The sequence below is a fragment of the Heterostelium album genome (genome assembly GCF_000004825.1).
Source record: "Heterostelium album PN500 unplaced genomic scaffold PPL_contig11, whole genome shotgun sequence".
Taxonomy (NCBI): Eukaryota; Evosea; class Eumycetozoa; order Acytosteliales; family Acytosteliaceae; genus Heterostelium; species Heterostelium album.
Genome location: NW_008805088.1, coordinates 801 through 13,030, shown reverse-complemented (window position 1 = coordinate 13,030; position 12,230 = coordinate 801). Strand labels below are relative to the sequence as shown.

Here is a 12,230-nt window from a genome sequence, read left to right as displayed (position 1 = left end):
TTTTTAGTTTTTGATCTAGTTAGGTAGTTTTTTGTTTGTTTGATTGTTTGTTTGTTTGTTTTTTTTAGTTGTTTTGGTTAAGATTTGATGTTATTTTTATATATATTGTTTGTGAGAATTAAATTTTTTACTCATTATCTCTTTCATCATCATAATCTTCATCATCTTCTTCTTGTTCATCATAATTGTCATATTCTTCATCATCATATGATTCATAATCTTCTTGGTAGTTGGATGACATGATCTTTCTACTACGCTGTTGTTGTTGCTGTTGGAGTTGTTGCTGTTGAATGAGTGGTGCCAAGAACATACCAAGCTGGTTGGAGTGCAAAGTGGTGTCGCCATACGACGCCTGAACCTTGCGAACCTGAGGACGATGCACAGATCCATCGGGATTCAAATGAGCATACATACAACTGGTTCCGAATTTGCAAGTGCCTTTGCCGTGGTTAAAGTACTTGCAGGGAATGGTGCCGAGCTTGGCACGGTAGATCTCAATGATCTCTTGTTTCTTCTCGTGCGACACATAGATATCGCTCGGTATGATAAAGTAGCTGTTGACACGACACATCGGACAGAGACGCACCGATGTAGTGCTGTTGCTGTGGACGGGCGTGATGATCTGGCCGTTGGGACCGGTGGTGGATCCACGCCACTCACGAATGCAATCGAGACAGAAAACGTGATTGCAATGAGATAGCAGACCGAATCGACGGTTCTTATCGACGATAGAGTCAAAGCAGATGCCACACTCGAGATTCTTAATCTTGGCACGTTCTTTTGCACGCTCCTGTATGATCATGCACTCTGTCATGTGTTCTTTGTTCTGAGAGTGATTGTTTGGCACCAACATTGGTTTCTCACAGAACTGACATTTCTCACCGTGAATGTATTTACAATTATCACCATTTCTGCAACTTCCTTGTACAAAGAAATGACATAGTGCCTATAAATAATAAATAATAAGTTTATAAGTTTTGAATGTAATACTTTGGTATAACATGTTTAAAAAGCAAAAAAGTAAAAAAGGTTACCTCTGTTTTTGTAGCTGATTGATCTATTATTTTTGGTTGATTTTCATAAGTAATATAATAATCTGGTGGAAGTTGTAGATTTGATTTCAATGCTTCTAAATAGGATAAAGGTTTCTTTTCTTCTTGATTAAAAGTTGAATCTTTGTTTGGTGATGATGATGACGATGTCGAATTTGATGATGATGTTGTTGTTGTATTTGCTAACTCACTATAATTATCATGTTGTTGTTGTAAAACTAAATCATTATTTCTATTATTAAAGCTATTATTACTATTATTATTTACTATTATTATATCATTATTATTTGGACTATTATTATCATTTATATTATTAAAGTTATTATTATTATTATTATTATTTTGTATATAAATAGGTAGTGATGATTGTTGGTTATTATTATTATTATTTAACAGTATATTAATATTATTTGTTGTTGGTGTTGTTGTTATTGTTGATTGTTGTTGTTGTTGGTGATGATGATTATTTAATACATGATGATTGTTACTATTTACTATATTATTAGATGATTGTTGGTTATTATTGCTATTATTATTATTATGTATATTTGATAGATCTATGTGTTCATTGAACTTCTTGGTGAGATCGAATTGGAAAGGATCAAAGACAGTGTCATCATAGTTGTCATCGATGACGTTGAATCCGGTATCGTTAAAGTCAATGAGATCTTCATCGTCGTCGTCGGATGGCTCGTCATCGTCGACACCCGATGGATCTTGGAAGCTTCCCAGTGGGTAGAATGGCGAGGGTGAGCTCGAGAGTATGGTGGCGTTGTGCGAGGAGCCATACTGTGGACTGAATGGCGACGATGGAGACGACGAGATGATGGTACGTGGTGAATTTGGGAAGAATGAAAGTGCGTTACTGATGCGTTGCTGTGGTGAAAGTGCAATGTTTGTCACTCCAGAGTGTTGATGTTGTTGTTGGTGGTGGAGATGTTGCTGTTGTTGTTGTTGTTGTTGTTGGTGATGATGGAGCAGAGGTGATTTTGGTGTGGTTGAGATCGGTGCCGATGCTATGTGGTCACGTGGACTAGTATCGAATTGGAATTGAATCATATGATTGGTAGAGGCAGAGGACGACATTGATGATTGGTGAAACTGTTGCTGTTGGTGATTATGAAACTGTTGATTGTCATCGATAAACATTCCACGTGACTTAAAAGATGAATCGATATTGATTGGAATGGTTGGTACTACCTGCTCCACAACTAACGATCCGCTACCACTACCACCGTTACCAGCTAACAAACTACTAATATGCTGATCTTGCATTGATGACATTGGTAATAATGGTGAAATACTATTATTGTTATTGTTGTTGGTTGAAATTGGAATACTATTTGGTGAGTGTTTAACTACAGATATTTGTGGTGATGACGAAGAAGAAACTGTGTTATTTACTATATTATTATTATTATTATTGATATTTATTGCAGATGATGATGTTGTTGTTGTTGTTGAAGGTGGATTTGATGATATTTCAATTGATTTCTTTGTTGTTGTTGTATTTGAAGTGTGGCTATTATTATTATTATTGTTGTTGTTGTTTCCATTTGAACTATCTATATGTTGGAATGGACATTTGGAACCAGTTTTACAATATCCATTCATATGATATTTACAAATGGGTGCATTACTATGATTGCCATTATTGTTATTATTATTATTATTGTTGTTGTTGTTGTTGGTGGAAGTAGCTGTTGTGGAATCATGTCCATTGACGGTAGTATCGCCAGTCTCATGAAGGAACTTGCAAGCTTTACCTGATAGACACTTTCCACTCTTATAATATCTGCAGACAACATTCAGTTTTTTCTCTATGTAATGACCATTACTTGTACTTCCACCACCACTATGATTATGATGATGATGATGATGATGGTTACTCATCTTTCAATTCTTTCTCTCTTTCTGTCTTCTCTTCTCTTCTCTCTATATATACTATATTCTGACCCTCTATTCTAAACTAACTCAAAAACTCTCTTTTCAGCAGAAACAAAAAAAAAAAAAAAAAACAACTACTATAAATTATAATTAATTAATCTATAACAATAATAAAAAAAGTCAATATATTATATTAATTTAGTAATGAAAGTGATTATAATGATTAATAATATATTATATTGAGAATAAATTAATGTAAAAAAATTCTTAATCCTCTATAAATCTGTCTCAATTTTCTTTTGAGTTTTGCTATTTTTTTTTGATTTTTTTTTTTTTTATTTTAGAATTCTGGATGACACTTTGTGTTTATTTAAAATCAAAAGATATTCTACAATTATGTATGATAATGTGTTTAATTCGTCTGTTATTTAGAATAAATTCGATTTGATTGAAAAGAGAATATGTTTGATCATGCTTTTTTTTTTTTTGTGTTTTTAATGTTTTTTTTTTTTAAAAAATAACTCTATTCTATCTGTTGTGTCATCAACTTCAAATTAATTACTCTTATGTGCTTTTACACAAAATGATGATAATATGTAATATATATTGTGATGAAGTTGTGGTAGGTTGGTTCAGTTTTAGTTTTGATCTTACTTTTTCAAAATAAACTCTTAAAACTTTATACAATTTTTCTTATCTATAAAATATATATTGTTTCTATTATTTCTGTATTAATATTTCTTTTTATATTTTCTTTTGACTGGTTTATAAATTGAGAGTGAAAAATAAAAATCTTTCAATATATAAAAAAAAACAACAAAAAAAATCTAATTTTTTGTTTAATTATTTTATTCTTATTAATATTTCTTAGCAACCAAAAAAAAATCATTTATATTAATTTAACATTAATGTAATTTTTAACTTCTCATACAAAAGCAAAACTAGATTTATTATTTATTAGCTTTACCAAACTATGAACTTATAAAATAAATTTATATGTTGAAATTAAAATGATTATTCATTTCTCATATATTTTAAACAAATGAATATTGTTTTTTTTTATTGGTTTTTTTAATGTTTGATATATTTATATTGAATCTTATTATTTATTATTGTATGCATGTAAAGAAATTTAATAAAAACTTAAATCGTATTATCGTCAGTCGTTGGTTCCCCAAAATCATTAAATATTCAAAATAAGTCCTGCAGCATCATGATTTTACACAAAGATAAACACACTTTTACTAATTTATATTCTTCATTAGTTGATATATAAAAAGAAAAATATTATTCACTAGTTCGAACAAGGATGACACCAATTATTGATTGTTGAGAGATAAATAAAACACTTGATCAAAAAAATAATTCGAATGTCCGAATTTAATTATGCTGTAACCTTTAAAAAAAAAATTTTGAAAAATGATTTTGGTGGTTTGAAAAATAGTTCTTGTAATTTATTTGGGTGTGATGGATTTTATTTTATTTTTATTTTAATTTTAATTGCAATTTTTCTAAAAGGCGCCTGAGGTAAACAAAAGGTAAAAAAAAAAAAATTAACTCTTTTTTTAGAATTTATTAAATAAATAAATTATTAGTTGGTATTATTAAATAGAAAAATCAATCATCAGCAGATTAGTTTATTTAAGTAAAGTAGAGAGATCAGGTGTAATATAGTGTAAAAAAAGATCAAACAACAATAATAATAATAACATCAAGGTAGAGTACAAATTATATTAACTGCTGTTATTATTCCTGTCATCACGCCTATTCTCTACTCTCTACTCTTGCAATTGTTGGAAAACTAATTTTCAGATTTAAAGAATATAATTTTACTATGGATTCATTTTATATATGATGATCAATGATGTTTGGTTTTGTTTTTACCAATTACCATCAGATATATTTATATCGATTATATTATGATACAAATTGATAAACCAACCAAAACATCATCACTATCACCAATATCATCAGAAAACTAAAACGGAAAGATATCAGTAATATTAAGATAAATGGATGGTTTTTAATGTGGTTATATCCATGCTACTTTTCTCATTATATTTTCTATCATTACTATTATTACTATTTTACTATTATTATTATTATTATTGTTTATCACTACGAATAACGTTGTTGTTGAAGGGAAAAGAATCAATCAAACATACAGATAATATTTTTGAATTTGAGACTTTTATATTTTAAGAGGTCATTTAAACAAATATTTGATTGATCGTCATCAACAATTTGTCAACAATTTAAATACAATCATATCCAATCAATAATTAGTCAGATGACATTTTGTTCGACCAACCAGTCAGTCCATCAAGCAACCAACGCAAACATTCAATAAATTCTTTATAGATACAGATATAGATATTGATATAGATAAAAGATTATATTGTGAGTGCATATATTAAGCTTAACACACTGACCAACAACAATAACAATAATAACAACAATATAATAATAATGAAATTATTATTTCAGACTCAACCTTGAAAATGAAATATAACCCTAAATTTATTGTTATTTATCTACTCGAGTCATACGCCAGTATTTGAATTAAATTGAATCAAATTCAAATCATTTTTATTATTTTATAGATATTGGTTTCACAAACAATCAAAAAATACATTGATCAGTGGTGGTTGATTCACACCAACACTCAAATCACCACCACCACACCACAAACAAACCAAACGAACAACAACAACAATAGTCTCCACTTATAGAACAGCTGCTGTACATTATTCATATTTATTAATAGCCTGTTGTGAACATTTTGTAATAAACCATAAGAAAAAAAAAAATAATAGTATAATAATAATAATACTACTCAAACGAATAATATCACAAATATTTATCAACTTTTATTTTATTAAACTATCTATCTATTTTATCAATTCAATCTCTTATTTTGTTATTTTTATTTATTTTACTATTTTGTTAATTAATAGTAGTTTAGCTGTTTTATTAAATCAATATTAATCAAATAAAAGAAATTAATAATAATAATAATAATAAGCAGTGTAGTAGTCATCATTTCAAATCTTATAATTAACATATATTTAACAATAATAAGTCTATACTTTTAAATACTTAGCCAATTTAATGGATTCAGAAGAATAAGAAGAAGAAGAGAAAGAAAATAACAAAAAGGAGTATTTAAAAAAGGTAAGCAATTTATTTCACTACAACACTTAATCTTACATTACAACAATCAACAAGCAGAGCATTCAAATCAAATTGACATTTTGACAAATTAAAGTTGTGAAAAAAAAAACATTGCAATGCCGATGGTTCACAACCTCGCAAAGTAAAAGAAAACAAAACAAAACAAATGTTGACTGATAGCACGTCGAAACAGGCAGGTTTTTTATTGGTTTTTGTTTTTTTCTCATTCAAACCCCAGCTATTTTTGCCAAAACAAAAAAAAAAAAAAAAATTAACTTTTTTTCAAAAATATTTTTATGTCACATAAAAAAAAAAAGAGATTTTTCATAAACAAAAATAACAAAACAATACTACATAACTTTAATAACAACAATAATATTACAATCTAATAACTAATAACAATAACAGAGAGTAGTTCATTTAGTGGTCAACAAACAACATATATTTACACAGTTTGTATTATCAGATAGATTACTCGACTTTTTGTTTTTTTTTTTTTTTTTCTTTATTTTTAATTTTTTTTTTCGAAAATAAATAAAAAAATAAGAGATACATACAAACAAACATACATACTTCTATATAATATAACTATAACATCACAATAGATAAAGATAAAATAATCAAAAAGTGTGTATATCTTTTTATCTTTCTTTGTTTTTCTATCTATTACAAATAAAATAATAACGATAATAATAATAATAATAATAAAAGTCAGAAAAATTATAAATGGTTAAAGTTATTTTATATTAACTTTTTTAATTATTTTAATGTTACTATAGTTTGGAGTAGTATAAAAGATAGATAAATAGATAGAATAAATAAGTTGATCCCGAAATTGAAATAGTTAGTTTAATAATTTACAAACAAAATTGTAGTAGTAATAATAATAATAATTGCAAAAACAAAAAAAAAAAAACAAAAATAGTTTAATATCGTTTTTTATATATACATATTTTTGTATACGATTGGATTGATATCTCGTCAACTGCCAGTGTTGCAGCTATTAACATTACCTTGTTGCAATATACAAGGCTACCATAATAAAGGTAGTGATACTTGATGGAAGAGACTTTAACTACAAATAACAATAACAACAATAACAATAGCAACAACAACAACAGCAATAACAATAGCAACAACGGTTGTTCACAAAACCGAAACAATAGTAATACCATCAGCAACGGTGGTAGTAGCAGCAATAACAATAATAGTAGTACAGGTGTTTCTATTTTAGTAAATGGAAAACAAAATACCAAGAGTGGTAAAAGCAGCAGCAGCAGCATGGAGGAAGACGACCGAACAGAGGAAGAGAAGCCCACCGGGAATAGCATACCTTTGTTGGAGTCTCAGATAACCGGCGGAAAGAGAAAGTTAGACATACAAGAAGAACAGGAAATCGATCAACAAATTCAAGATGATCACATACCTCATCACCAATTGAAAAGACCTTCACTTGGTAAGTGATGTCATTTCGTTTTAAACTCTTTTGTTCTTCTTTCAATCGTGATTGACTAACTTGTAATATTATCTTTTCTTTTAACACTTTTAGGTAATATTAAATCACCAATTAACAGAAGAGAATGGATAGGAATACAAAATAATAACAATAATAATAACAATAATAATAACAACAACAACAATAGTAATAATAATAACAATATCGATTTAAATGGAAGTCATGGTAATATTAATATTGCCAATGATTTGAATAATAACAATAACAATAACAACAATAATAACAATAATAATAATAATGATAATTTGGCAGAGAATGAAGAGATTACAAGAGAGAGATTGGAGCGTGATAAGATGTTGCATGATGAGACAGATGATAGTATGATGCAGTATCAGTACAAGTATGGCGATGGCGAAGAAGGAGAGAATTACGATTTGTTGTTGCACAAGTCACATCATATTATAGATGATCGATCACCACAACATCACCATGAGGATCACCACGAAGATCACCACTCTCCTTTACTGCACGCAGACGATGAACATAGCGCAACCAGCAGTAAGCACAATAGTAATAGCAATAACAATACTGACGATGAGTCATACGATAATCACACGAGAAACAACAGTACCAACAACACAGACGACGACAGTGGCAATATGCTCGACGATCCATTGTCTCGTGGTAACAGTCCAGTTCGCTCTGGTGGTTCCATTCGAGATCGTCGCGGTAGCAAACACGAAGAGGAGGAGGAAGAACATCACAGCACCGACGACGAACACGAACACAAGTATAGCGATGAGAAGGACGATCATCACGATCACGAAGACGATCACCACGACCAGAAAACACCGACCGACGACTTGGACAAGAACCTCGAGCACGCAAACGCTACACCAACACACGACAACGTCGCAGAGGACGATGAAGACGACGAAGACGACGACATTCCTCTGAGAATCACAACGTGTGCCAATAACAAGGCGCCAAAGCTGACACTCAGCAACTGCTGGCTCAAGACGATCCCAACCGATGTGTGGTCGCTCAGTGAGCTGCGCGACCTCGACCTCTCGGCAAACCACCTCAAGAAGGTGTCCAAGTCTATAGGGTCACTCGTCCACCTCAAGCGTCTACGTCTGAACCACAACCAACTCTCTGTACTACCAAAAGAGTTATTCTCACTGACTCGTCTCACAACACTCTATCTCAACAACAACAACATCAAGGTGATTCCCAAAGACATTCGCAACCTGCCCAGTCTGCGAATCCTCGATCTCAGTTTCAACCAAATCACCGACATACCCTCACAGTGCAATCTCAACAAGATGACCACTCTGGTGGAGTTGCGTCTCCGTTACAACCAACTCTCGACACTGCCTTCCAACATGCTAGAAGCCAATCAACTACAGGTTCTCTGGTTGGAAGGCAATCGTCTTCCGCTGCCAAAGAGCATCCTGAAAAAGTCACCACTGGATATTCTCACATTCCTCAAAAACTACAAACCAACCACTAAACGTCCGACCGATAAACTCAACAAGAACTCACCGCCAGCATCGATCAACGCCGAACAAACAATAGCAGTAGCTCAAGCATTCGCTCAGAATGCAATCGACAACAAGAAGCGAAAGAAGGAGAATCTCAACGAGATCAAGAAGCAACACATTGAAGCAGAGGCACAACTGCGACAGCTCAAGGAAGAGCTCGTCCTGGCCAACGCCAAAGCCACCAAATTTGAGGAGGAAGCTGCCGTCCTACATCAGCTCCACCAACTTCAACCTTCAATTCCACTTCCACAGATTCTACTGTCGAATCAACCCCAGCTTTGGGACAATATCGCATCGCCACCCATTAATACACCACCCACAAGCGTTTCGCCAGTACTCACCAGTGCCAACGTAGCAAACGCAATCAGCCAGATTTCATTACTCTCACCAACTCAACAACATCACCAGACACCAGCCGCAGCCGCTGGACAACACCAGCATAACACACCAACTATAAATACACCACCCACCATTCAAACACCATCACCCAATCAGCAAGCACCAGCCAACAACGATCAACAAAATGTAAACTCACCAACAGCAGCTATTCACCACCAACCGTTCGCCGTTCCGGTCGCAATCAAAAAAGAACAACCACCACCAACTGAAAAACCATTTGAGTGGGAGGTTCCACTTTCCGAGATTGTTCTTGGAATGCGTATTGGTCGTGGTGGATACGGTCAAGTGTTTCGAGGCAGCTGGAGAGGTACAGAGGTTGCCGTCAAGATGTTATTCAATGACAATCTCAATCCAAAACTACTGAGTGACTTGCGAAAAGAGGTCGATCTTCTCTGTAAACTTAGACACCCAAACATTGTTTTATTCATGGGAGCCTGTACTGAACCAGAATCTCCCTGTATTGTGACAGAGTATCTCTCAAGAGGTAGCTTGGCAAATATATTGCTCGATGAAACAATACAAATGGATTGGGGACTTCGTTTGCAGCTGGGATTCGACTGTGCACGTGGAATGACTCATTTGCATTCCAGAAATCCTGTCATCATTCATCGTGATCTCAAGACCGACAACCTGTTGGTCGACGACAGCTGGCAGGTAAAAGTGGCCGACTTTGGTTTGGCCACCGTTAAATCACACACCTTTGCCAAGACAATGTGCGGAACTACCGGATGGGTAGCACCTGAGGTTCTTGCCGAGGAAGGATACACTGAGAAGGCCGATGTCTACTCGTTTGCCATCGTGCTCTGGGAGCTACTCACCCGTCAGATTCCCTACGCCGGAAAGAACACAATGCAAGTGGTGCGTTCGATCGACCGTGGCGAACGTCTATCCGTGCCAAGCTGGTGTCCACCAGCCTACGCCGCATTGCTCAACCGTTGTTGGGACACCGATCCCGCCAATCGTCCCTCGTTTCCAGAGATTTTGCCAATTATGGAATCGATGATCGCAGAGTTCCAGGCTGCCAAGAAAGAGGCTCTCGCTCATGGACTCAGTCCTCCATATGTGGGACCACCTCACACTGCAGAGCCACAGAAGCAGCTCCAGCCAGCACTTCCAACTCCCAATATTGTCAACCCAAATTTCAATAACTTTAATTTCCAAGCATTGACACCACAGCAACAACAACTCTTACAGACACCGATCGAACTCTCACAATTCCAACAATTCCAACAGTTTCAACAGTTCCAACAACTGCAGCAGCTTCAACAACAACAACAACAACAACAACAACAAGCCGCAGCAGCAGCAGCAGCATTACAAACAACACAACCAATGAATATTGATAAAACAGCAACTCCACCCCCAATCAACAACAATAATGATAAGAACAACAATAATAATAATATTTTTCAAGCAATACATCCATCCTGACATGGCTAATATAAATATTTTTTAAAAAAAAAATACTTAAAACACAATAAAATTCAAAATAAACTATTTTTAGTGAATTATTTAAACAAATAATAACTCGACAAATTAATTATATCATGATATAATTTATTTATTTATTAAAAACAAAAACCATTTTTTTTTATTTTGGTTATATATAATATCTAAAAAATATATTCGACACACCAAAAACAAAACATATCAAGGACCTCTAGATTCTCTTTGTGCTGGTGAAGTGGATAAAAGATGACTGTGCAAAATTTTTTTTCAAACACCAGTTTTTAATTTTAAAAAAAATTTTTTGGCTCACAGGTTTTAATTGTTTTTTTTTTTGTTATTTTTTTAATCATCAAATTTCGATCACTTTAATGATTGGGGGTGAGTATTTTGATTTTAATTTTTTTTTTTTTTTTTGTGAATATTCGGAGGGTGTTTGAGAAACAAAAGAAAAAAAAACAAAAAAGAAATCAAATTATTTTTTCAACCATCATATCAATAATAAAAAGAATTATCATTGTAATAATTTAAAGTTTTTTTTAGTATTCGATCAATTAGATCAGCATAAAATAGTTATTCAAGAGTAATTGTAGATATATTTTAAATTTGTAGGTATTAAATACTTTTTTTATTAAACAAATATTACTACTTTATATACAACTCAAAACAAATAAAACAAATCACATCACAATCCGAATCAACAAATAAATAAAAGTAATATAAACTTTATTTTTTAGTTAAAAACAAACAAAAATAAAATAAAAATATAATCATGTTAAAAAAAAACACAAAATAAATTTAATAGATAGATATATTTTATAAAATAGGATAATAATAATAAATTTCATTCAAATCTGATAGCAATATATTTGATAACTAGTTAGTAGATAAAGAAGAACAACTTCGTTTTTGAATTTTAGTTCAATTTAGTTTGGATTGGTTTTTGTTTCCTTTTGTGTGTATTGCAATGTCTTTTGTAGAATGAATAGTACTCTACCACAATGATGCACATCAATATTTTCATTGTTGTCACATCATTATCATTAAAATAATAATCTACAAAATCATCTTTACCACCAGTGTTAGTTTATTACCAAAGTAATATAATAGGATATATATTAGACCTAAAATGGTTTGTTTTTAAAAACATAGTGTTTTTTTTGTCTAATCAATAATAATAATAATTATTAGGTTTTTTTATTTTTATTTAAATTTTGCAATATATTTATACACAACGAACAATAACAATAGCAACAACAGCTCAAAATCGAA

The 12,230-nt window shown here is 32.1% G+C and overlaps 3 protein-coding genes across 3 annotated transcripts; 1 reads left to right on the top strand and 2 right to left on the bottom strand.

Moving 5' to 3' along the window:
* Positions 1–127: 127 nt before the first annotated feature.
* Positions 128–2,945, bottom strand: PPL_05258 (zinc finger CCCH domain-containing protein; the record flags this gene model as incomplete). Its single annotated transcript, XM_020576148.1, has 3 exons — positions 128–316; positions 415–790; positions 991–2,945. 3 exons carry the CDS (start codon positions 2,943–2,945, stop codon positions 128–130), a joined length of 2,520 nt encoding a protein of 839 aa, XP_020433929.1.
* A 1,374-nt stretch (positions 2,946–4,319) lies between these two features.
* On the bottom strand, positions 4,320–7,123 carry PPL_05257 (uncharacterized protein; the record flags this gene model as incomplete). The annotated part of the gene is made up of 3 exons (XM_020576147.1): positions 4,320–4,335; positions 6,683–6,776; positions 7,063–7,123. 3 exons carry the CDS (start codon positions 7,121–7,123, stop codon positions 4,320–4,322), a joined length of 171 nt encoding a protein of 56 aa, XP_020433928.1.
* Positions 7,124–7,172: 49 nt separating this feature from the next.
* On the top strand, positions 7,173–10,943 carry drkD (leucine-rich repeat-containing protein; the record flags this gene model as incomplete). Its single annotated transcript, XM_020576146.1, has 2 exons — positions 7,173–7,569; positions 7,663–10,943. The coding sequence occupies 2 exons, from the start codon at positions 7,173–7,175 to the stop codon at positions 10,941–10,943; spliced, it is 3,678 nt and encodes a 1,225-aa protein (XP_020433927.1).
* Between the last annotated feature and the right edge of the window lie 1,287 nt (positions 10,944–12,230).